At 38.4% G+C, this 25,246-nt stretch overlaps 3 protein-coding genes across 5 annotated transcripts; 2 read left to right on the top strand and 1 right to left on the bottom strand.

Annotated features, from left to right (window-relative positions):
- Nucleotides 1-1,544: 1,544 nt before the first annotated feature.
- stk3 (serine/threonine kinase 3 (STE20 homolog, yeast)) lies at nt 1,545-10,828 on the bottom strand. 2 transcript variants are annotated; one of them, XM_067499968.1, is made up of 11 exons: nt 10,661-10,828; nt 9,840-9,920; nt 9,539-9,667; nt 8,948-9,062; nt 8,282-8,446; nt 8,017-8,184; nt 7,766-7,903; nt 5,737-5,862; nt 5,456-5,657; nt 4,464-4,654; nt 1,545-4,295 (listed from the first exon to the last, which is right to left on the bottom strand). In XM_067499968.1, exons 1-11 carry the CDS (start codon nt 10,681-10,683, stop codon nt 4,137-4,139), a joined length of 1,497 nt encoding a protein of 498 aa, XP_067356069.1. In that variant the 5' UTR covers nt 10,684-10,828; the 3' UTR covers nt 1,545-4,136. The 2 variants fall into 2 exon arrangements, with proteins under 2 accessions (XP_067356069.1, XP_067356079.1); XM_067499978.1 differs by lacking the exon at nt 7,766-7,903.
- Nucleotides 10,829-11,064: 236 nt separating this feature from the next.
- Nucleotides 11,065-13,998, top strand: polr2k (RNA polymerase II, I and III subunit K). Its single transcript, XM_067499941.1, has 4 exons — nt 11,065-11,176; nt 11,395-11,462; nt 11,938-12,030; nt 13,804-13,998. The coding sequence occupies exons 2-4, from the start codon at nt 11,402-11,404 to the stop codon at nt 13,824-13,826; spliced, it is 177 nt and encodes a 58-aa protein (XP_067356042.1). The 5' UTR covers nt 11,065-11,176; nt 11,395-11,401; the 3' UTR covers nt 13,827-13,998.
- Nucleotides 13,999-15,119: 1,121 nt separating this feature from the next.
- On the top strand, nt 15,120-24,710 carry spag1a (sperm associated antigen 1a). 2 transcript variants are annotated; one of them, XM_067499920.1, is made up of 8 exons: nt 15,120-15,596; nt 16,816-16,915; nt 17,194-17,346; nt 18,409-18,566; nt 21,398-21,539; nt 22,400-22,532; nt 22,640-22,777; nt 22,878-24,710. In XM_067499920.1, the coding sequence occupies exons 1-8, from the start codon at nt 15,164-15,166 to the stop codon at nt 22,881-22,883; spliced, it is 1,263 nt and encodes a 420-aa protein (XP_067356021.1). In that variant the 5' UTR covers nt 15,120-15,163; the 3' UTR covers nt 22,884-24,710. The 2 variants fall into 2 exon arrangements, with proteins under 2 accessions (XP_067356021.1, XP_067356029.1); XM_067499928.1 differs by having other exon boundaries at nt 15,123-15,596; nt 22,400-22,526.
- The last annotated feature ends 536 nt before the right edge of the window (nt 24,711-25,246 follow it).

Genomic DNA, 25,246 nt, shown 5'->3' with positions numbered 1-25,246 from the left:
GTGGACAACCGCTCTACCTTCCTGCACCACAGTGGCCCATGCTGCAGAATCAATAGCATGCACATGAAAACAAGTGGCGCTCATATTTAAAGAGTTAAGGTACAACTGGTGTTGAGTCCATTTAGCCTGATACTACAAAATATCAAAATAATTCTCATTTATCTACACTCAGTACCCCATCATGACAAAGTGAAAACATAATTTTAGAAATGTTTGTCCATTTCTTAAAAATGAAAAACCGAAATATCACTTTGGGTCAAGTATTTTGACCTTTTGCAACAACACTTGAAATTTAGCTCAGGTGCCTCTGAAAATTATTGTACCTATGATTATATGATTTCTGCTGAGATGTTTCTACGCCTTAATTGGATTCCACCTGTAATAAATTAAATTGATTGGACATGATATAAAAAGTTACACACCTCTCTATAGAAGGCCTCACACCTGACAATATATACTGTATCAGAGCAAAATATATGAGGTCAAAGGAACTGCCTACAGAGCTTAGAGTCAGGATACTGCAAGACACAGATCTGGGGAAGGCTACAAAAACTTCCGCTGCACTGCAGGTTCTTCCAAAAGCTGGTCAGCCATCCAAAATGAGACATCAGGGAAGAAGGGCCTTAGTAAGCAAAGTGACCAAGAACCTGATGGTCACTCTGCCTGAGTTCCTGAGATACTGTGTGAAGATGGGACAAAGTCCGAGAAGGACAACCATCACTGCAGCCCTTCCCCGCTCTTTACTTTATGGCAGACTGGCTAGATAGAAGTGTCTCTTCAGTGCCAACACACAAAAGGCAATTTGGAATTTGCAAAAAAGGACTCCCAGCCTGTGAGGAACACGATTTTCTGGTCTTATAAACCCAAGATTGAACTTTTTAGCCACAATTCTAAACGTTATGTCTGGAGGAAAACCAGTGAAGCATGGTGGTGCATCATGTTGTGGGGGTGGTTTCAGCAGCAGGGCCTGCAAAGTACAAAGATATCCTCATAGTAAACTTGTTTCACAGCACTCAGGATCTCAGACTGGGCCGAAGGTTCATCTTCCAACATGATAACAATCCTTAGCACACAGCAAAGACAACAAAAGAGTGACTTGGGGACAACTCTGAATTCCCTAGAGTGGCCATGCCAGAGCCCTGACTTAAACCCTATTGATCTCTGGAGAGACTTGAAAATGGCTGTCCACCAATGGTCCCCATCCAACCTGACTAAGCTTGGGAGGATTTGCAAAGAATATCAGAAAATCCCCCAATCCAGGTTTGCAAAGCTTGTTGTGTCATACCCCAAAAGATTTAAGGATCTGAATACTTATGTACATGTGATATTTCAGTTTTCTTTTTATTAAATTTACAGACATTTCTAAAATTCTGTTTTCACTTTGTCATTATGGGGTACTGAGTGTAGATCAATGAGAAAACAATGAACTTAACTGTAGTATCAGGCTGCAAAATAACAAAATTAAAAAGAAGGTGAAGGTTGTCTGAAGATTCTGAATGCACTATATATAAGCAAGAGATACAAAAAAGGTAGTTCTCTACAGCTTTGGTTAACTATAAGTAACTTTTATTATTTCTTGCACCTTTTCAAAATTTCTAAAGTATTACAAACAAAAGATAATAAATTAAGTGGTTGAAGCATGTTTACATTCCACTCTATACTTCGAAGTCAGTATATAGCAGAAGTGACAATAAAATAAATGAAGACAAAATCATATAGATATAACAAAAAGTATACATATTATGGCTGATTCTAAACAAAGTCAGTGATTTATATGGGCATTTTTTTTTATTGTACAGATCAAATAAGTTTTGTTGAAAGCGGAAAATAGTCCATCTTTCATTTTAACAGAGCTCTTTTGCAGGTTACATAAGAGCCTTCCACTAAATAGCAAACATTATTATAAACATGCATTGGCTAAAACACACAGAAATTAAGCCAGATCTATTTGACAAAAGGGCAAAACAGCCAAATCAGCTACCATATTTAAACCAGTGTCACTTACACAAAACAAGTTTCAACCGTTACTAAAGCGTGAAAACTTGTACGTAAGTTGCAGACGCACTGAAAATTTTGAAAACAACCAACGGCAAGAATGTTAATGAAAAACAAATTATCATCGTTCCTAAGCTGAGACAGCACTGATAGAATTGGACATGTTAAAAATGTTAGCTCATTTAATCCATACTGTACATCAGATATGACATACAGCATGATAGTATAACAGTCCTACTTTTGAGATTGTATTATTAAAATGTTACATAATATGCAGTAAGAGTGAGCTGAACCACACTTTCAGGACTGCATATTATCATTCATATGTAACAGCACCCTGCAGCCATAGTGCACACACATGTAAAGACAGTCATGATTCATTCAAAGGGCTCGTTATAAGTTAAAGCTCAAAATCTACATCACCAGGACAACAAATTTTCCAGCCAATACAGAGCAGTTTGTTCCCTTAATTAGTATTATAAGGGTTTTTAGACATTGAAAAAGTAAAACTAATTTGCAAAGGCTGAATTTGATATTTAAGAATGGTAAAAAACCTGATGTTAGCGAATACTACAGAACGTAAAATATGTTTGTCATTTTAGCTAAATGCGTGCTGAGCAGGAACCGTTCCCTGGTGAAAAACATAACTCTTAAACACAAAAATGAGCTTGTGTCCCAGCACGCGTGAAGCATGTGGCATTAAATACAAATCAAGCTTCACTCCTTCATTAACACCCCACCTCAACTTCAAGATATGGAAAGCAACAACATTCACACAAAACAGCGGTGCATACATACAGGCTGCAGGGCAATTTGCTTAATGCACTAAAAACTGTCTGATGTTCAGAGAGCAGTTGTGTGGCTGATGCAGCGGCTCCTATATACTCAAGTATACAGAATCAGTAAACTGAGACTTATATCAACCTGATGTGTTTCTCCTGAGGGGAACTACAGCCATAAACACAATATGGCAAGTCATGCTTGGCTGCCGTTTCCTCTGAGCCCTGAACCATAATCAATTCAACTGCTTCACATACAAGATAATGTTGGACTCTAGGGTTGATCAATCCTAACTTTGAACAACAACAACAAACAATCATTAGAACTTTAAAATAAAGCTGGAGGGTTTTTCAATCGCTGAAAAACCTTACGAAAATAGAAGTGGTAACAGTATTTTGGAATGAATTTGCTGGAATGGGAAGGAAAGGCTGTGGCAACTGTGGCGTTAAGTAAAGGCTCTAATTTTCTATTCACGAAGAACTGTGGGTAAAGCCTGTGCTCAGAGAGGGATGTATAACTGGGACGCGTGCGGTATGAGATACTTAGATGCACAGTATCTGTCAACAAAGTGACCTGAATGTATTAAGAAATTCAGAACATAATTTAGTAAATAAACAATAACAAAGATGAAATACATTTAGAATCGACTGGTCCACAAACAAGAAACTGAAGCATGCATGATCTGCATCACCATTTTTCCAGATGGTTCACATTCGCAGCTTTCCACAGTTCAACTCATTTCAGAGTGAGGATATGGATTTAGCCTTCCAACAACTTGGTATTTATTACACTGCTTATTTTGAAAACCAGGCTTTAAAATTTTTAAGGCATTAGCAACTTCATCAACATCTTGATTGTCTTTGGTCAAGGACAAACCTCCGTAGCTTTTTGTTGCATGTATTCCCAAACTAGGCTCTATATTGTATTTACACTGAAAGTGAAAAGTCTGATGAAGAATGACCACATCATTGACCTCATTGCTTGTAACCCCTGCTGGTGAGCTAGGTAAAACGTTGGCCTGGGTTTTTCCAGAAGTAACATCAATGGTAATTTCATTTGGATTAAGGGGAATTTACTTCAGATGCGTAATCACCTTGGCTCAGTTCTTTATTTGGCTGCACTCCTGAACAGCATGCATGGGAAACTAACATCACAGATTCAAAATGTAGGAACAATATCTAGATGTTCCACCACTATTAAACAAGGCTAATAGGTGTGGATTCCAGAACCCAAAGTGTATGTCACCCAAGAAAAGAGGCTTCTAACTTCATTCAGAGGCTAGTTAGCAGTCAGTCAATATAGCAGCCTGCTTTCAATACTTTTGTGATAATGGTGGTTTTGAGAAACCGGAGGGGGAAGGCTCAGAAGTTCTGCTGTCGTCTCTTCTTGGCATCCATTGCATCCAGGATAGGCTGCCTCTTGGCAGTGTAGCGCTGCCGGAGCTCCTCTATCTCCCGCTCCATCATGGGATCCAAGGCACTCAGACGCATCTGCAGCTCCTCAAAATCCAGGTTCTTCAACTGATGTGTTGGGAACAAGTAATATTCAGTGTTTTGTTGTGAATAATACTTCTTACTAATGCTTCTTTAGCCTGTTAGTTTTAACCACACAAACACTGGTGTATAATTTAGGTCAAACTACAACAATTTCCATTATTAACTCCAGTCATAACAACAGTCATTACTCACAAAATCAAAGTCTCCATCCTGAGGCACCTTCCAGTTGTCTGGGAAGACATTCTGTGACTGTATGTGGTAGCCGGACTCCTGTGGCTGGTTGTGGTTGTAGTTTTCTTGCTGCTGGGCTGCCTTGTTGGATTCTTGCTTGTCAAAGTAATCCATGAAAGATGGGCGAATCGGCTGCTGTGGGCCTGTGTGCCCTACAGAGAAGATAGAATATTTACTTAGCACAAATTATTTTTTAGATTTGCTATGCAAAAAACACAAAACAAATAAATTATTCTGTTAACATTATTTTGAAGAAAATGTCCTAGACTATTAAATAAGTCATCAGAAATCAATGATGAAAGTGTTAAACTGTTTCTCAGTTTATGGTCTAAAAAAACAACAACAACAAAAAACCCACAGGGCGTCGTTTACCAATATCTTTCTAAATTTATTTTTCAGATATCGGTTTCTTTACTTGTTCTTAAACTGCAGATTGTAACCTTAAGGTGAAAGCACATTCTGGTTGCTCCCATTATATTAACTAAATATTAATATAATATAATATATATATATATATATATATATATATATATATATATATATATATATATATTATATATATAATAATATTATTGTAATATAAATTGTATTATATTATACAATAGAATAATTGATAAAAATTCAATGGTCAGCTATTTTGCACAAAAAGCAGCACCCAAACATGCTTAAGTGTGGTGTTTAGGCTATGGAGTTTTTGTTCTACGAATAAATCCAAAATAATAAAATATTAGTGAATGTCAGAATCTTTGTTAAAACTGCTTTCACAAAATCAAAAGAAATTTCTTCCTAAGAATGGTTTATTATCATCACTACTAGTGGGTGTAGATTATCACTGCTGTCATAAAAAAAAAAAAAAAAGTATTTTATGCTGCTAGTATGTAGTGTGTACCAAAGTGTCAACGTGACCACATTTGACTTTGCATGAATTCTTTACATCAAGTGTTTGTGCTCACTTCTCATCGATCCCTGGTCTTCCTCCTCTTCTTCATCATCACTGTTAATGACCATAGTACCCAGGTCTGATTCCAACATAGTGCTACCGTGTTCAATCATAGTCTGTGCTCCATCGCTCATGGTGCTGGTAGCCCGCATGGTCCCTGCACCCTCTGAGCCTGACTTCACCATAGTGTGGGAATCTACCTCCGTCTCCTCTTCCTGCAACATACAAAATCATTTGACACATAGCTTTAACATGCTGGTTGTTGCTTTTGTTGGAACATCTCTAGATACATACAGAGTTGTCATCATCGTCCTCCAGCTCTCTCTGTTGCTCTTGCTGCCTCTTGGCTTTCATCTCCATGGCCTCAGTTATCAGGTCTCTGAGGATTGTGACTGGCTTGGCCTGGCTAATGAATGGGTGCTGTATGAACAAAAAAAAAAGATTACTTTTTGTACTATATTACAATTTGTCTATATATTACTTTGTACCTTTAACATTATCTACAACAGTCTTGAATGTATACAACTAAGCTTGTAATATGTGTTTACAGTGCATTCATAAAGTTGTCAGAATTTACTTTACTTTTTTCAATTTTGTCATGTTGCTGCCTTATAATTGTTCAAATATATTTTCCCCCTCATAAAACTACACCTAATACCCAATAATGATAAAGTGAAAATAATTTTATAATTTTAAATAAATAATTTTTGAAATGTTTGCAAATAAAAGAAAAAGGAAAAACAGAAATATCATATTGCTCTTAGTATTCAGACCCTTTGTAAAAACGTTTTGGCCTCAATTCTAAACATGGTGTCACTCATCACCTGCACAATACCATCCCTATAGTGAAGCATGGTAGTGGCAGCATCATGCTGTGGGGGTGTTCTTCAGCAGCACGGCCTGGGAGAAGGGTCAGGGTTGAGGTAAAGTTGAATAAAGAAAGTACACAGATATCCTCAATGAAAATCTGTTCCAAAGCTCAGAACTCAGACTGGGCCGAAGGTTCACCTTCCAACATGACGACAATCTACACAGCCAAGCCAACACAGGAGTGACTTAGGAACAACTCTGTGAATGTCCTAAAGTGGCCCAGCCAGAGCCCTGACTTAAATCCTATTGAACATCTCTGGAGAGGCCTGAAATTCGCTGTCCACATCTAACCTGACTGAGCTTAAGAGGGTTTGCAAAGAAGAATGACAGGAAATTACTACTAGGCTACTAGGATACTTAGGCCAATGTTATAACTCAGTTTTTACTTTTTAACTCTTTAAAAAAAACTGAAAGTGGCGTGGTGTTCTGCAGCAGCAAATGACAAGAAGTACACATGAAAGTAGAGGTAAAAAAAAAATCTTTTTGCATTTCTAGATACCCTAACAATCATATTTTAGTTGAAGGGCATAAATAAGACAATAAAATGTATATCTATGATTCTTCACAAAACAGGGTTGACTGCTTGGTTGAGTTACCAGTTTAAGTAGTCAGTTTAAACAGCCTAGCTTAAGTCCCTAATTTGTAATTCTGTAACCATAGCTAGTCGTCTAATCTGTAAGCTACACAGACATAATTGTTGCAAAATGTTCGCCTACTTGTGAACACATTACAAATATCCTGATTCATATGTGTAAATATCTAAGCTATGGCTTGTATACTTTTGGAGACAGAGCTGTCAGAAGCCAAAAATGCTAGTCTGAATGGCAGATTAGTGCCATTTATTTGATTGCTGAGCACTGTTGTTGAACAAATGGTCATAGCTCAAAAAAATATATCACACAACTTTATACAAATTTATAAAACTGTTTGAACATTTTGATAATATGTCAAAATATTCAGTTTGCAGTACGCAGTCTAACTCTCTCTCTCTCACACACACACAAAGCTAGCTAGATAGTTAGATTTAGGTAACTCATATGAACATCTGTTAAGAGACGAATTATTGTTGTATTTGCTGCAGTAATGTAATGGTAACTGGCAGGCACATAATGCCCAAAAGAACCCTAAATTGGCAGGTCAACTGGCTTATTGACTTGCATACCTGCCTCCTGAAATGTTGCTAAAAGAAGAAGCAGCAACAAAATTTTAGTAATAAATACTTGTTTGCACATGTATTTCTTAGTGTGGAAGTCAAAATGTTCAGATATTTCTAAAATACTGTTTTCACTTTATCATTATGGGGTACTGAGTGTAGATTAATAGGAAAGAAAAATGAATTTAAACAACTGTAGTATCAGGCTGTAACATAACAAAATTGAAAAAAGTGAAGGGGATTTAATAACACTCTGAATGCACTTCATCTGTGTGTGTATGTGCCCCTCTCTCTTCCAACCTGTAACAGCTGTGTTGCAGTGGCTCTCTGCTCTGGGTTTTTGACCAGACACTTCTTGACAAAATCTGTGAAATCGTCAGACCAAAGCTCAGGCTTTCTAAATGTTGGAGGAGGGTTGGTGGGGATCATGAAGATAGCCTAGAGAAAAAAAAACATGTTGCAAGGAAGGTTTTTTTTTTCAAAAAGGTACCTAGATCCAAGACTAAACCCACTAGCAAACAAAGAAAATCTCTGTTCAAGTTTGCACTTACTCTCATGGGATGGATGTCAGCATAGGGAGGCTTTCCCTCTGCCATCTCTATTGATGTGATGCCCAGGGACCAGATGTCAGCCACGCAATTGTAGCCAATCTCCTGGATCACTTCTGGGGCCATCCAGAATGGTGTACCGATCACAGTGTTTCTCTTTGCCATGGTGTCCTTCAGAGAGAAAATGTAATTTTATGACCTGTTATCAGATTAGATTAGAACTTGAATAAGAACTTCCACTCTGATGGAAGAACAATTACAATGTTACCGTTAGTTGTCCAGCTACTCCAAAGTCTGCCAGTTTAGCGTGTCCCTCAGTGTTGAGAAGGATGTTTCCTGCCTTGATATCGCGATGGATCTTCCTCATAAAGTGCAGATATTCAAGACCCTTCAGTGTGGACTTCAGTATGGTTGCTATCTCATCCTCTGTCAACTGATGTGCAAAGAAAAAGGAAAATTAAGTTTTAGATATGAAAAATGGAAAATAAATCATGTGTAACCAAAGGTACAATTGTAATTTTATTTTTATTATATTAGTTTTGCAAGTTAGTTAAATTTGCTATGCGAGTAATTACCGAGAACATATTACTATACCTATTAGTCTATTACTACAAACAAGATATCCTGAAAAATGCAGTATGTGTTGGCACTGTGACTTTCCTACCATCCCAGCAGCCAAAAAGCAATATGATGTAAATATCAGCGTTTACATCAACAGATGGCCTCCGAAAACAAGCACAGAACCTTTAAACAAAACCTCAATCTCCCTTTGTGTATTTCTCCCTCTCCTTTCCACCCAGTAGCAGTTGTGTTCCATTGGCTCTGTGTTCTACGTTTTTGACCAGATACAGAATATTGAAACTCTATGAACCACTAACATTTTATTGAGGCCACATATATACACACATAAGTACTTTCCTCTTTAAGTACTCACTGTCTTGTTACGCAGTCTGATGATGTCAGAGACAGAGCCGGCGCCGCAGTACTCCATGACAATCCACAGGTCTGTGTTCTTAAAGTAGCTCCCATAGTACTTCACTACGTAGGGGCTGTAGGGAAATGCAACACAGAGTGGTTATCAAAAGAGAAGACAAAGTTTGATTTGTAACCAAAAAAGCAGAAGTGAGGAAATGAACAAGAACAGAACAAGAAAACTTACATGTCACAGTAACTAAAGATACTTATGCATCTTAATCAAACACATAGGAATAGTCCTCTGAAGCAATTACATTGCATTGTACAGCTTTTATATATATATATATATATATATATATATATATATATATATATAAAATAAAAGCTGTACACACACACACACACACATATGTATATATATATGCATACAGATACATACACGTATATATACGTGTATATATGTATATACCAGGTTTACAAACATTGAAAATTGAAAAAGACAACGTATATACAACAACATTTATAAATACACAAACAAGCTAAACAAACACACAGCTGAGAGAATTTCAAAGTCATTTAAGCATGGGTCTCAGTAATGTTCTCTTTTCACCTGTCACACTGCTGCATGATGGAAATCTCCTTGATGATCTCTTGTAGATCAGACTCCACAGGAACCTGTTTAATAGCAACGACCTGGCCAGACTCCTTATGAATGGCTTTAAACACACTGCCATAGGAACTACACCAAGAAACATAAACACACACACAGTCAGTCATTATCTGAGTGCATTTTATAGTAGATATTCAAAATGTAGTTTAACATAACTTAATTAAAAAGGCTGTAAGCTCTGTCCAAAACATATTTTCAGTCAAGAACACCCAAGTGGATAAATGGGGGTTAAACAACGTACCCTTCGCCAAGTTTCTCTAGAACATCAAAAACTTCCTCTGGCTGTTTGGTCAGACTGTCTTCGCTCAGCTTTTTCAGTTTGCTGTAACCAATCAAAGATAACATCAGAATAACCATGTAACTAAAAGAAATGCTGAAAGTTACATTACCATACCATAGGACCATGATAAATGAAAGCTAGTGGTTTCCTACATGCAATAAGGTTAAGAAAAATGAGCAGTTGGTAACAATTTATTAAAAACGTACAAACACTGGGGAAAAAACCTTGCCGGATTGGGGCGATAACGTCTTGTGGTGAGACGTCACATACAGTAAACCAGTAATCATTATAAAGTATTTGAGGTACAACAGATTAGTCGAAATAGTATGTTCTATAGGGCTCAAATGAAATAATAGAAAGAATCGAAAGTTTTAGGGTTAAAGTTTATTTCAATTATTTTATGGATTAGTCATTTTGTTCATAATATGACACGGAGACTAATTTGTTTTACAAGAAGGTGTGAAGCTGTTCTAACCTCTCAAGCAACTCATTATTACTTTGTATTACACGTCCACATAATAACACAGCTTAGATCCAAATGCGCCGCGTTGGTAACCTATACCAACGATGGTGCAGACCAGAAATAGTTTAGGGCTTTCAATTTTGGTAAAGAGCGGCCTGTAAAATGGTTAACTGACATAAAATTGAATAAGAAAGCAAAGCTCACCAAAGTAGCATTGGCAACCTAAGAAACGGCTACCGCCTGCGTTAGCTAGCCTTTTAGCTAACGTTTGGGAGTTCGTAGTGGAAGCACGTTTAAAATAAGTCAAACAAACACAAACCTTTTGGGCGCAGACGACTCCATAACGTACAACCTCTAAGGATAAAAAAGGCAACGGAGTGATAGTTGATTATGTCAGTTAAAAGCAGGTAGTGAAGATGTGAACATTGTCGACAAAATCGTTGTTGTCAAAAACTAGTGGAGGGCCAGCTGAGGGTTCGTCAGATGATCGATGGCTTGAGGATACAATGCGGTCACAGCGCCCCCTGTCGGGCCGGGGTGCGATACAAAATGTCACAATTATTGTGCTTAGAGGCATAGAAATAGAAAATAACATGCAAAAATAAGGTGCACTGAAGACAAAGACGAATTTTATTCATGTTTTTGATGTTGGGCTTTAAGTGCCTGATTAAGTCTGATTAATAATGAATTAATGCCAAATGTGACGGAGCGTCTTCCGACCAATCAAAAGCCGCTTTATTGCGAGGTTAACTCGACGCTTGTACGCATGTGCGAGCAGGCAGCGTTTGGGATATGAAAAGAGAGGTAAACAGCTAACTGTTGGAGTATTAAAACGGTGAGCTCACCTAATGTTTTATATATTTTTGTATGTATATTGTATATTTACAACATCTATGCAGGATCTTTACATAATTTAAAGACGAGTGTTGTTCACCATCTGGTTCTGACGGGTTAGGCACTAACTCTTTCGGTACCATGCTGTTTCTGTGTTGGTATGTTGTTAGCACGATGCAGATGTAAACATGTTTAAGGTCCTTTCTGTCCGTCTTTAAGGGTTACAATGGATGCACAGAAAGACCTGCAACCGCCAAAGCAACAGCCTATGATCTACATTTGTGGAGGTATAACGTCTGTTTTACGTTTGTTTTAACAGTACAGCTATTACAAATGCTAACGATACTATCGGACAGTGCTCTAATAAAACCTTTATGTAAAACAATACTTTTCACGCCAATACTATCACTTCAACCTACTTCCGTTTGTTCCGTTCTTGGGTGTTTCTCTTATCCTGTACTATAAGTAACCAGCTATAAGAAAGTATCCGATTGTGAAAGTAGCTTTTTCATTTAAACCCAAGATAATAAGATCAAAGGTTGTATTTTGTTTAAAAGACTCCCACTACATGTTTTTTTTTACTTGATATTGTTATAGAAAACCTAGTTAAAATTGTTTAGCTTGACCCAGTAAATATTTCGTATTTGTACTGTAAGACAACATATTTACCTAATATATAATCTATGAAAATAGAGATTCATGTTCACTTGACGGACCAATTGCTTCTGTCTTTAAATGCTGTAATACTCTGTTTAATTGCAGAATGTCACACTGAAAACGAAATTAAAGCTCGTGATCCAATCAGATGCAGAGAGTGTGGCTACAGGATCATGTACAAGAAGAGAACAAAGAGATGTATCCTTTTAATGTGTATGCATGTGTGTGAGAAACTGTAAGCCCATGCAGGGAACTTACTTGTGACAGTACTTGGTAAATTTTAGATGTATATGAAAAATAAACTCTTTTTTTTTTTAACTACCAATATAAATCAAAAATAGACAGCATTTATGAACTTTATTTATAAATGCTAATAATTTCTTTTTCGTTTGCATTTAGAAAGTTCTTATTTTGTAATGTATCAAATTCATAATTTTCTTCAAAATTCCACAAACAATACCCCATAATGACAACGCGAAAGAAATTTGTTTGAAATCTTTGCAAATTTATTAGAATTGAAAGAAATCACATGTACATAAGGATTCACTGCCTTTGCCATGACACTTAAAATTGAGTTCTGGTGAATCCTGTTTCCCCTGATCATCCTTGTGATGTTTTTACAACTTGATTGGAGTCCAATGGGGGAAATGCAGTTGATTGGACCTGATTTGGACAAGCATAACCCTGTCTACATGAGGTCCCACAGTTAACAGTGCATGTCAGCACATAAACCAAGCCATGAAGTCCAAGGAATTATCGGTAGACCTCCGAGACAGGATTGCATTAAGGCATAGATCTGGGAAAGGGTACAGAAACATTTCTGCAGAACTGAAGGTCTCAATGCGCACAGCAGCTTCCATCATCTGTAAATGGAAGAAATTTGGAACCACCAGGACTCGTCCTAGAGCAGAGAGGCCGGCCAAACTGAGTGATTGAGAGAGAGAAGGGCCTTAGTCAGGGAGGTGACAAAGTCACTATTTTCAGAATTTCTCTGTGGAGAGAGGAGAACCTTCCAGAAGAACAACCATCTCTGCAGCACTCCACCAATCAGGCCTGTATAATAGAGTGGCCAGACAGAAACCACTTCTCAGTAAAAGGCACATGACAGCCCACCATAAGAAACAAAATTCTCTAGTCTGATAAAACAAAGATTGAACTCTTTGGCCTGAATGCCAGGTGTCATGTCTGAAGGAAACCAGGCACCGCTCACTACCTGGCCAATGCCGTCCCTAAGGTAAAGCATGGTGGTGAAAAAGACTTGAGGCTGTAATTGGTGCTAAAGGTGCTTCAGCAAAGTATTAAGCAAAGGCAGTAAATACTAATGTACGTGTGATTTCTTTTTAAAATTTTTATTTTTTTTTTCTTAAATAATTTTGCAAAGATGTTAAACAAAGTTCCTTCACGTTGTCATTATGGGGTATTATTTGTAGAATTTTGAGGAAAATAATAAATGTAATCAATCTTGAAATAAGGCTGTAACGTAACAATGGAAAAAGTTAAGCCCTGCGAATACTTTCTGGATGTACTCTGTAAATAATCTGATTGAAACAAACAAAAATGTACTCTAGTAAAAATATAAGTACCACATTGACATTTCTATTCAGGTAAAAGTACATGATTTATAATTTAAAAATGTAGAAGTAAAAGTACTTTACTTTTTTCTCAATCCTTTTCTGTGAATCAGTACTACTTTGTTTGTCGTTAAATATGTGTAAATTATCAGCAATATCAAATGTCATTGTTTCCCTATTGTGTTTTTACCTCATGATATTGCTCATTATTTGTACTTCATTACTTTCCACCACTAAATTGAATATATATGTGGAATACTGTATGGAATTACGATAAAGAACATTGCTTGCTTGACAGCCCCTTGTGAAAAGGGAACAAATGTGACAAATGTACGCATTTCAAAGACTAAAGGTCATAATAATATAATTCCCTTACCTTTCCTTGATTTTGTGAATTCAGTGGTTGTTTTTGATGCTCGATGAAGAAAAGGAAGAAGAAGAAGAAGAAGAAGTGGAGAGCAGCTGTTTGGTTATTTTGCTATATTTGTAGTGTATGACCATGTAAATATACCTTCAAATCTGGTTCTGGATATTAAATTCACCATTTTGGAGAGTGGTTGAAAGTGCTGTTTCAATAAACATGAGTTTTACTGAGCTTTTGTGTTTACAGTTTTGTTTTTTTATTTTAATTTTTTACAATCATTTTGAATGACTACAACATGAATTGGGTTGAAGTTTTTGGGGTAGGATGTTTAGCCCAGGTAAGAAAATTTGAAAAATACTAATAACTAGTATTATAGATGAAAAATAGAAGCATATATTACAAAAAAGTCATTTTGAAAATAAAAAGTGGCATTTAAAAAGTTATTTTCTATAAACCTGGCCTTCCAATGTAATGTCTTCATCCTTTGCTGCTCTTAGAAATGCTGCCTGGCAACAGAGTGGAAACAACAAAGTTTAAAAAAAAAAAGCTTTAAGCCAAAGTATTTTCATAATAATTTAATTGTGACTCTTCCAATTTTGTTACTTTTACATTTATCTGACACATTTAGTCACTAGCTACTTCATCATTGTATTTTGATTTATACATAATATAATCCACTAATAAGTTATTACTTATTATTGTGGTATAAGCTAAGATACTTGCTTTTAAATACACCATATTGCCAAAAGTATTCGCTCACCCATCCAAATAAATGAATTCAGGTGCACAAAGCAAGGTCCATAAAGACAAGGATGAGTGAGTTTGGTGTGGAAGAACTTGACTGGCCTGCACAGAGTCCTGACCTCAACCCGATAGAACACCTTTGGGATGAATTAGAGCGAAAACTGCGAGCACTGTTTATTATGTATTACATAAACACACTCCTAAACCTCGTGGAAAACCTTCCCAGAAGAGTTGAAGCTGTTATAGCTGTTATAGCTGCAAAGGGTGGGCCGACGTCATATTAAACCCTATGGATTAAGAATGGGATGTCACTAAAGTTCATATGGGGCTAAAGGCAGATTACTTTTGGCAATATAGTGTATATATTCACGTCCAACCATTACAAATTTGTGCAGAAATATTTTTTAGAAATCTAAGCTAAACCTGCATATTTGTGAACAGCAGCATCAAGTCCAATAGTGTTTACAGTACATGCTTTTAAATAAATATTAATAACTCAAATCGATGGCTTAGTACTTTTACTTCTGTCGCCCTCCCATCAGAGCTGTCCTACTGCCGCACTGCAACGCTGTGGCACCCCCTCATCCCCGCCCAGTGACGTCACTTCTGACATGTCACGCACGGGGCGGCTCCAATAGAAATCCCCGACCAGATGCTGCTGCGTCTTGACAGGGTGAACAACGAGGAAGGAGCAAGAGTTTGTACACACTGCAGAGGGAGCGCAGTTATGGGGAACGCACAGGAGAAACCTCCGCGCAGTGGAGGAGGTGGGGTCCGATCGGATTCATCCACAGCAAGGAGCGGGATGAGAAGCCAGGGAGGAGTCAGCGCGGAAAAAACCCAGACTCCGAGAGCTCCAGAGAAGCGGTATGCCAATGGCACTCCGAGGGACAACAACCGCGCTGATGGACAGCAGGAGCAGGAAAGCCCTGCAGTGGACACAAGTTACCTTGACGCCCCTGCTGGGGCCCTTCCTCCTCACCTGGCCCGGATCAAGAATGAGGGAAACGATCTCTTCAAACATGGCCAGTTTGCAGACGCCTTGGAGAAGTACACCCAGGCCATCGAGGAGTGTGCTAAAGAAGGTGGGGAGGATAGTTTGTTTTCCCGTTTTTCATTCGAGGAGAAAAAAAAAAACAGTAGCTGACACATTAAGGTTATAAAGGTAATTGTAAATGAAATGAAATTCCCTATATTCCTCCAAAAGCTGACATTGTCAGTGTTGTATTTTTAAGTAGATTAGGTACAAGTAATTTTCTTGATTAATAGCTTGTTACATATATTAGAAATACAAACATTCAAATGCTCTAAAACCCATTTTGAGACATTTAAGAAGCTTGTTTTGTCCAAGGTTGGTAGCAGTCAAAAACCAAAAACTATTTATATTTCAGTCATTGAAGACTAACCCAAACTGCAAATTCTTGAATTGGCATACAACCTCACGTAGCATCTCTGTGTGTTATCCCCGTGTGAGGTAGATAAAAGTTGACTGTCATTTGTCTAATCCAGAGTATGTCATGTCAGTAATGACTGCATTTTGCCACTGCTTACCATGCTGCATGATCTTGTTAATCAAATCAGTATTTAAGAGCTCAGTGTTCTATAAAACTGTGGCACCTGTCTTTGTGGAGTACTGTGGTGTCAACTTGTGGTCATACATATTAGGACAGACATTTACGAACGTGCAGTTGAGTGTTAGTACAACACTAGTGACAGTAGACAGAAGTCATGTGCTGGTGTTGGGCTTACCATAGGTCAAAATGAATGTCAGACTGCACCTTTAAGAGGAGCCAACCAATGTTTACTCTTGTTGCTGGCAAGAGTAGCTTTCGCAGCACTGGTGACATACTTAAAACATTTAGAGTACACTTAATATCAGAGCAGACTTCGCAGAATCACATGCTGGGACTGACTGAAAACAAACTGTAAAAACCACAAACACGGAAGAGCATCGGCACTGCTGACATCAGTGTTTGAGCACTGAGGCAGTGAATAATGACTGATGCTTTGCTAGCAGTTGTGAGTCTGCAGTGTAGCTTCACCGGAGTAAATGACTCTACCCTTGGGACTTACAACACATCCATCTCCACACTATTTGACCCCTCAGCAACTGTGGAGAGTCTAATAACTTTAAATTGAGCTCCTTGTGTCATCTTTCTTTATTGTCTGGAACACTTCAGCCAAAGTCCACAATGCCCACAGCTGTGAGCCGATCATCTTCTTTTTAAGAGCAAAAGTGTTATGAGAGTGTGTCTGGTCTGTGTCTGGACTTTCACTGACTGGTTATGGTTGTTCCCCCTGCAGGCATTGATAGTCCAGAAGACCTGTGTATTCTCTACTCCAACAGAGCCGCCTGTTACCTGAAGGATGGAAACAGCTCAGACTGCATACAGGACTGCACCAAGTACGTAAGCAGTGTCAGTTCTTCTCATGTGATTGTCACCCCACTGCACAGAGGTCAGCAAACAGCTAATAGCTCAGACAGTAGCCTGGTCTGCATCGTCACAAGCCTTTAACAGATGCAAGAGATTTGTTTTTCATTGTAGTTGCTGGTTCCGCACCCTGTAGGTATTTTACTTGCATGTTTATGAATGGAGAGACTTAGATCAGTCCCACCTGTGTCACTGTGTGCAGGTGTAGAGAGTTTGATCCTCTGTCTCTGTATCTCTCTGATCCTCTTAGGGCTTTGGAGCTGCAGCCTTATGCCCTGAAGCCCCTGTTGCGCAGAGCTATGGCCTATGAGTCACTGGAACGCTACAGAAAGGCCTATGTGGATTACAAGACGGTGCTGCAGCTAGACACTGGGATTCAGGCCGCCCATGACAGTGTCAACAGGTCAGCTCAGCCCAGCTAACAAATGTTTAGAAAGAATTGAAGCTGTAGGTTGAGAGTTTCAGAGTTCATTCAAAAGGGGACGATGTGTTTTTGTTTTTTTTTACTTTATGATAATGCCACATCCTTTTCTCCATTTAACAGACATACTAAGGTGCATACACTGTTTCCAAAGTTTACCAAGACATATTTGTTATGAAAATATCACAACCTTTTGGTTTGGAACATTTTAATTAGCTTTTTAAACTGTATCCACAGTCTGGCTATGCTGTGTACTTAAGAGTCTATATATATTCATCCAGCCAAACCCCACAGAAGATGTTCCAGAATTTCCTCCAGAAATCAGCTCAGAGTATTTGGTTTGGACAATGGGATCTAGTGGGAAACATTTAGTCTGTAGAGTTGAAGCAAAAAACATGTCAGCTCTTGTTCTGGAAGGATGCATCCCAGTGAAGGTATGAGAGCTAAACTTTGGTCTCATTTCCAGCTGAGACACAGTGGAGCCTCAAAGAAAACACTGCGCTTTGAAAGAGCCTTTGGAACAAGCCACTAAACGATGTGTCCTTTGAACTGTGAGACAGCAGCACTGTCCGCAAGTTCTTTGAAGCTTTGAGTTGGATGAATCATTTAAAATAGAAAATTAGTGAATGGAGTGGAGCAGAATCGGATTAACAGTGACCACATCTGAGGGGGATGTGCTAAGTCACTGGACATTTAAAGGTGGCACACCTATGAACATCTTCTGTAATGCTTACTCATCTTTTAACAGAGCAGTCATTTTCAAAATCCACACTAAGACACAGACAGAAAAAGTAAACATTTGTGATTTTTATTCTCCGTTTAGAATTTGGAGGATTTCATAAACATTCACTCAACATTTTCTAGAGTCAGAAATTAGGATAAGTGAAGTAGCCTGTGCCGTGTGCAGTGTCCATTCTCTATGTGTAAGGCATCACACTAAATACGCATGTGGTTCTAGTGTGAATCTAATACAAATCTTAGAAAATTTAACCCATTTTTGCTACTCCCTCAGTCACGTTTATCATTTGTCGTGCCCTCTGCCAGAATCACCAAGATGTTGATCGACTTGGACGGGCCAGAATGGAGAGAGAAGCTTCCAGAGATCCCTGCCGTTCCTCTGTCTGTCCAGCAGCAACACAGAGAGAAGCCGGTCAGCATTGAGCTTGCCCAGGTCCGAGCCACCAGGGCAGCACAAGAGGAGGGTGAGTGAGATCGCCTCCCCTAAGTTAGTAAGGAATTAGGTGGAATACCAAATTATACAGTTTAAATACAAACGTGCTAACATGTACAAGCTCCTAGTTTCCACATAAATCCTTCATAAGCATACAAAGAACTTCTCATAATCACTATGGTTGACTTCAATAAACGAGACACACATACTTAAATATTGACATGACTAGTCTATGGCAACTTAAAGGATAGGTTCACAGTTTCTCAAGTCTGTCCTAAAATAATTGTCATGTGTCTATACAAACATTAAAGCAGGTTCTACCCGTAAGTAGCCATCCTGTTCATACTGGCCATTAAGAGCTACTTCCTATGTAAGAGATGTTGGACAAAATCTCCCCACTTTGCAAAAATGTAAAGTAATGTTTTTTCTGAAGACAATATTCAAGACAATATATGGCATATAAATACATATCTTCTTAAGTTACTGAATTTCTAGGACAATATTACCTTTTTCTTTTATTCGACTTGACAGGGAAACAATGCAGGGAAACACAAAGTGGGAATTTAATACTTTAGATTTGATTGGGGGGTGGCTGTTGCTCAGTTGGTAAGGCAGTTGTCCACGGACCATAGGGTTGGTGGTTCAATCTCCGGTCCTGGCTATATGTTGAAGTGTCTCTGGGCAAGACACTGAACCCTTAACAGCCCATTCCCCTCCCCAGCTGTGCAGTGCTGGTCCAAGCCCAGTAGAAATTGGGGAGGGTTGCATCAGGAAGGGCATCCGGCGTAAAAACTGTGCCAAATCAACATGCGGACAATGATCCGCTGTTGCGACCCTGAACTCACAGGATAAGCCGAAAGGACAATAATAAATTTGATTTGATTAACTCGGACTAGTGAACTCTCAACTCTTTAAACACACATTATACACATACAATAAAGGCTGTGGAGTTGGCTGCCATCGCTTCTATTGTAAGTGCTTTAGGAAAGGATCTATGGCAACTATGAATTGGAAGGAATGATTTTTTCAGTGTTCACGTGGGCACCTGAGTGTTGTTTTTAAGAACCCGTAAGAAACCTCTTTATTTCCCAAGCTGATAAAACATTTAAAATGAAATTATTTTTTTAATGTTGTGTTTAATAGAAGGCAGCAGCAGCAGAAGTTTGTCAGGAGTTCAGTGCTGAGAAATGGTGTGTGTGTGTGTGTTTGTGTGTGTGTGTGTATGTGTGTGTGTCTGTGTCTGTGTCTGTGTCTGGGAGGACCATCAATAATGCAGTGGAGAAGTCGATCCACACAGAGTGTAGTGCTGCTGTAATGGAACAATCCAGGTCAGATTTCCTGTAGCTGCTCCTGCTCACACAGACCATAAGACTATACATGTTTAAAATATTCAAATACATGTAAAGCAGTATGCAGTTATAATACACACATATTCCCTTGCAAATAAATTTGGCGATTGTAAAAATTATTTACAATCGCCACGTACATTTCAGACACAGGATTGAAATCTCACATAAATGCTTGGGATAAGGACAGAATATATTCAGCATAGACACTCATACATACACGTTTAATAACTATAGCACAAAGGCAGAAAGGTGCTAGAGAGCAGCGTGGCTCAGTGGATGGCTCAGTTAGTAGAGTGGCTGCCTACCGACCAACCATGTGTCGAAGTTTCCCTGGGCAAGACGCTGAACCCCCAACACCCCCCATCCCCATCCTTAGCCGTGCAGGGTCTGTCCACCTAGGTAGGAACTGGGGAGGGTTGCGTCAGGAAGGGCATTCTGCATAAAAATGGTGCAAATTGGCATGAACTCACAGGATTAGCCAAAAGGACAAACAATAAATAAAATAGGCAGAATGGTGCTAATTTCAGAGTAGCTCACTGCTGTTGCTGGGAAACAGGTGTGGTGATCTGTTGGTAAAATTAAACACAGAAAATAGGCTGAATAAGGCTGAAGATTTTGGCAGCAGTTCAGTCTAAGATTCACAAATAATTGCATTCCCTTAGTTGAAAACATTTCCTGAAAAGTTACAGTGATGCGGGGTCATGGCCTTTAACTGAAGGTTGACCTTTATTCTGGAAAAAAGACAAAATGCACAAAATCTTTAATTAATATCTAAATAACAGTGATTACCAAAACACAAATCATATTTCATAATTTATCAGGAAAATATTCATAACCATACAAACATCAGCTGTGATGCAGATAAAATTTAGTTTATCATAAAAAAAGAATGAAGATTATATATTTTAATTGGCTATTTATAGAATTATGCCAAAGAATGAGTTAATGTACAGCGTTATGTAAAGCTAATGTAACATGTAACGGAGCGTTCTGCGTAAAATCCATGCATTCTTTAATTTAATACCGCACTGTGAGCTGTTTTTGCTTTTTATTATTCTCCTGGTGCTTCTAACTGTTTTTCCTCTAGTGCATTGGTTTATAACTGCCCATAAACAGACAAGCTGTGGAAAGGCTGACTATTAATAGATTGTTTTGTTGTTTTTCTGCTCTCTGTTTAACATTTGTATTTTAAAAACCTTTTAGGATACACGGACATGCATGTGTCATTTGATAGAGACCAGACGAAGATGCGTTGTGTGTCCATGTGAGAATTCACAAATGTTTAAGTGCTGCTGTGTGTGTTTGTTTTCCCTGAGTCATTAGACGTAGTGGCTTTCTCAGCAAATCAACGTGCTCTGTAAGCAGGAGATGACGGTTCCCCTCTGGCCCATTCACTCTGCTGCTGACAGGATGATGGATGTATTGATCACCCATGTGTGGTTTGTGCACTGAATTGATGGGGAATGATAGATAGAATTGAATTTTTTGCTAAATTCAATTTTTCTGTTGACAGCCAGGAGAAAAGAGGCCCGCTTTACATCACTGAAGCGAGAAGGCAACGACCTAGTGAAGAAAGGAAACTTCCAAGAGGCTCTGGAGAAATACAGTGAATGTCTCACCTTAAAACCAGATGAATGCGCTCTGTACACAAACAGGTAAAGTGTGCAGTGTGAAGTCTCACAGTGGGATCATTGGATGTGTGCAGCACTGACAGCTGAATCCTTTCTGAATTAAACTGGAAAAACTGTTTTAGGGCACAGGTGGACAGTGTACAATCTCATTCAGGTTGCAATTTCAGCTTTAAACATCTCGAATTCCACACTTGAAGGGTTCCTATGAAAAAAGTAAGATGCTAACAAGCTCGTGTCATGTCACCAACACACAGTATTTTGCCACATACAAGAACAGTCCTGTCTCAAAGTCAGAAATCAGCTCAAATTAACCTATTGTTTAGAACCTTAGTAATAAATCATGAAACATCTCTGTCTTATTTCTGGCTCCTACCTATCATCTTCACCCAGTAAATACAAAATTTAAAAATGCATTTAATGGGATACTGCTTCTCTTGGATTAAATGCATGGCTGGATTAATAAGAGAGAAAAACATGGTAATGTGTTGATCTTCTATTCTGTCTACCTACTGTGGCTGGTCCAAAAAAGTCACACTCTCTAAGATTTTGCTGGACTGCCTTTGCTTAGAGTGGGGCAAACATTCGCTGTTGCATCGTTTGGGCTTATGCAATGTCACAACATTTGTTTCCACCCAGGGTTGCAAACATTTTTCACCAAGAGTCAGACCACATTTTATCTTCGAACATGATAGTTCACCACTGTCCTTCCAGGCTTGAATAGAGCGTTAGACAGTCCATAACTCAATTTTACTTGTCTCAGCAATCTCCTTGGTGGTTCCCTGTGCTTGAGGCAGGCCAGTAATTTGATCCTTCTAATACATCTTTTCCACAACCACGGGATATGTCTTCTTTTTAACTCTTTCCTCTTCTTCTCTCTCCTCTAGAGCCATTTGCAGCTTGAAACTGGGTCACTTTAAAGAGGCCAAACAGGACTGTGACTCTGCTCTGCAGGTGGAGCCAGACAACAAGAAAGCCTTCTACAGACGAGCTCTGGCTTATAAAGGTTTAGAGGTGCCTGTCAGTCCCCATCATAGACACACACACAGTCTTTTAAGTCAATTTGCATATGATTATGATAGTTTACTGTAGGTGTGTGAGTATAACTGCATATGACCACATCCTAGGACTACCTGTCTGCCAGCAGTGACCTGCAGGAAGTCCTCCAGCTGGATCCAAATGTTCTGGAGGCTGAGCAGGAGCTTGAGGTGGTGACAGGCTTGCTGAGACAAAGCTTGATGGACAACAGTGCACAAACACAAAGGGTAAGGAATCTACATGCACAAATTTGAAACATAAACTGACACAAAACAACCAAATGAAACCTCCAGTAGGCAAACTTCTGTTTGCTTGTATTTCCTCCAGGTTTGATGGCTCTCTGTGGCTCGATACTGAGGCAGAGAAATTAAACAGGTGTGAGACACAAACTGTACTGTAGCAGTTGTGGAGGAAAAGAACTTTTGAAGGCATCAACATGCGTATGTAAGACAAAAAAATAAATTTAAAAAATGTGACTGGTGTTAACTTTCCGGGATGAATTCCTAGGATAACCAGCTTTTCAACTCTGCACCATCTGCAATGTGTGCAAAAAACAACAGAACAGCTGAGTACACAGCGTCTCATAATGGGCAGCTTTGTTTAAAAAGGCTCATGTCAAGATGCTTGTCACCTGCTTGCACTATAAATCAATCACATTATGATGTAATGAACGGTGTATACAGATGCACTTGTTATTTGTAAAACAAGTGAGATGGGGCAAGAGATCGTACAGTGTGTGCCTTGTGTGTGCCTTTGTGAGATTTCTACCACAGTTTGGGTGAAACATGCCAAGATAAAAAGTTTAATTTTGATTTGTGTTTGGTTACAAAATGATTCACGGAGCACATGATAGGAATCAGATTGCAGTGTGTGTCGGACATGCAGGTTATATGTAATTCTAGAGACAAGAGTGACCTGGAGAGATTTAATAATGTCATTAACTGGTATAAATCAAGGGATCCATACTGTTCAATACAAGGCTTTAGACGTTGTTTACATGTTTTATCATTACAGCTGCTATAAGCCACTAGTTTAATTTAAATCATCGTCATCATTGCAGACAGTTGGAAAATGCTTTAAAACAGAAAGAAAACACTAATACATTTCTACTGACAAAGACCCTCTGAGGTTACTATTATTAAAGATGATTATTATTTTAAAAAGTTCCAAATAAATCCTGAGCTCAGTTTTAAAGTCATTATTAATCTTCAAATTCTTGACTTTATTGCTTTTAGATATATATTCAACTTCTAAAGTTTGGTTTACAGCTGGTCATATACTGTAAGATGTAGGTCTCAGGTTCAACCTTGAATGTAACTAATATGAGTGACTGTGTGTAATTAATTTAAGCTTGACAAGTCTCCTGCTGCATCTGTTGCAACGGATGTCAATAACTCTGTGCCCTTCCATCTCCAGCCATTTCAGCTTTTATTTGCTGTCCATGGAAGTCTTCACAGCGTCCCTTTAAACACAACATATGCTTTTAAGAGTTATATCACATGACAACTGCATGGTGAAGATATACTACTCTATTGTCAAATGGTCGTCTGAATTTCCACCTTAAAAGAATGAGACTAAATTTCAGCCCATTTTTTCTGACATGCAAAGTTAACCAAGAAAGGCATTATATTTTTTTTTTTACCTGAGCCTGTTCCATTACTTATTTAACTGGTTTACTTAAAATCAGCATCATGCTTTTAGAAAGAAATAATTTAAAAATATACACTTATAGACACTCGGACATTTCTCAGACCCTGCACAGGAGTGGTTCACTTACAGTTGTTTACTTTATCGTTAATTGTACCTGTATTTAGAGGTCTTGTTATCAACCCCCCCCCCCCCCCCCCCTCCCCCCCTCCTCCTTGTGTGGCTGTTCCAAGTATTTTGAGAGATTGAAACCTGTATAGCACAACGTGCCACAAATATTTCCCATTTTTAGGCATGTTTTACAAATTCAGTTTGTTCAAACTGCAACTGTGGTTAATCTCTAGATTTATTCATGATGTCTAAGCATAGAAGTCTCAACTACACAAACAAAACATTTTTTGCTATGATGCCTAAACTTTACAAACTGTGTGTTGCTTTGTGGAATGTAAAAGCATGTACTGTATGTAAATACTTTGAATGCAAATGTAAATAATAAACCCCAATTTAAATGTTTTAATGTGCCCTTTTTCTGCAGGTTCACAGCACTATCACAAGGCATTTCTGTCAACTCATTTACCTCCAGTGATTAGGAAGGTAAAGTGTTTGAACTAAGCTGTTCAGGAGTCATAGTTTAACATTAACTGTACACAGCAGCAAGTGTGAATGACTGCTACACAACATTGCGATAAAAACATAAACATACACACAGCAAAGCTTGGCTGAGAATTTTACAGTTTAATGATATGCACATGATAAAGCAAATAATTAAGAAATATATACTTTTTTTTAGAATGGCATGTACTTCTTTTGACCAAGTTAGAAAATAGACATGGCACTAGTCTCCAAATAACATAAAATGCCTTTTCCCCCCAGCAAAAAAAACAAGCAGGGTGACACTATCATGCACCAAAACCGAGTCTTCACCACAGTGACTAACTCTACTTTCTGGCAGTTCATGCTCAGCTTGTTTAGGATAAGGATGAATATTAACTGCTGCACAAAAGATGTAGAATTATAGATATTCACGATGGTGTTGACTTTGGAGAAAA

This window comes from Channa argus, chromosome 1, assembly GCF_033026475.1.
Source record: "Channa argus isolate prfri chromosome 1, Channa argus male v1.0, whole genome shotgun sequence".
In the NCBI taxonomy this organism is placed as follows: Eukaryota; Metazoa; Chordata; class Actinopteri; order Anabantiformes; family Channidae; genus Channa; species Channa argus.
Note: the sequence above shows the minus strand (reverse complement) of the source record. Positions and strands in the feature narration are given on the sequence as shown.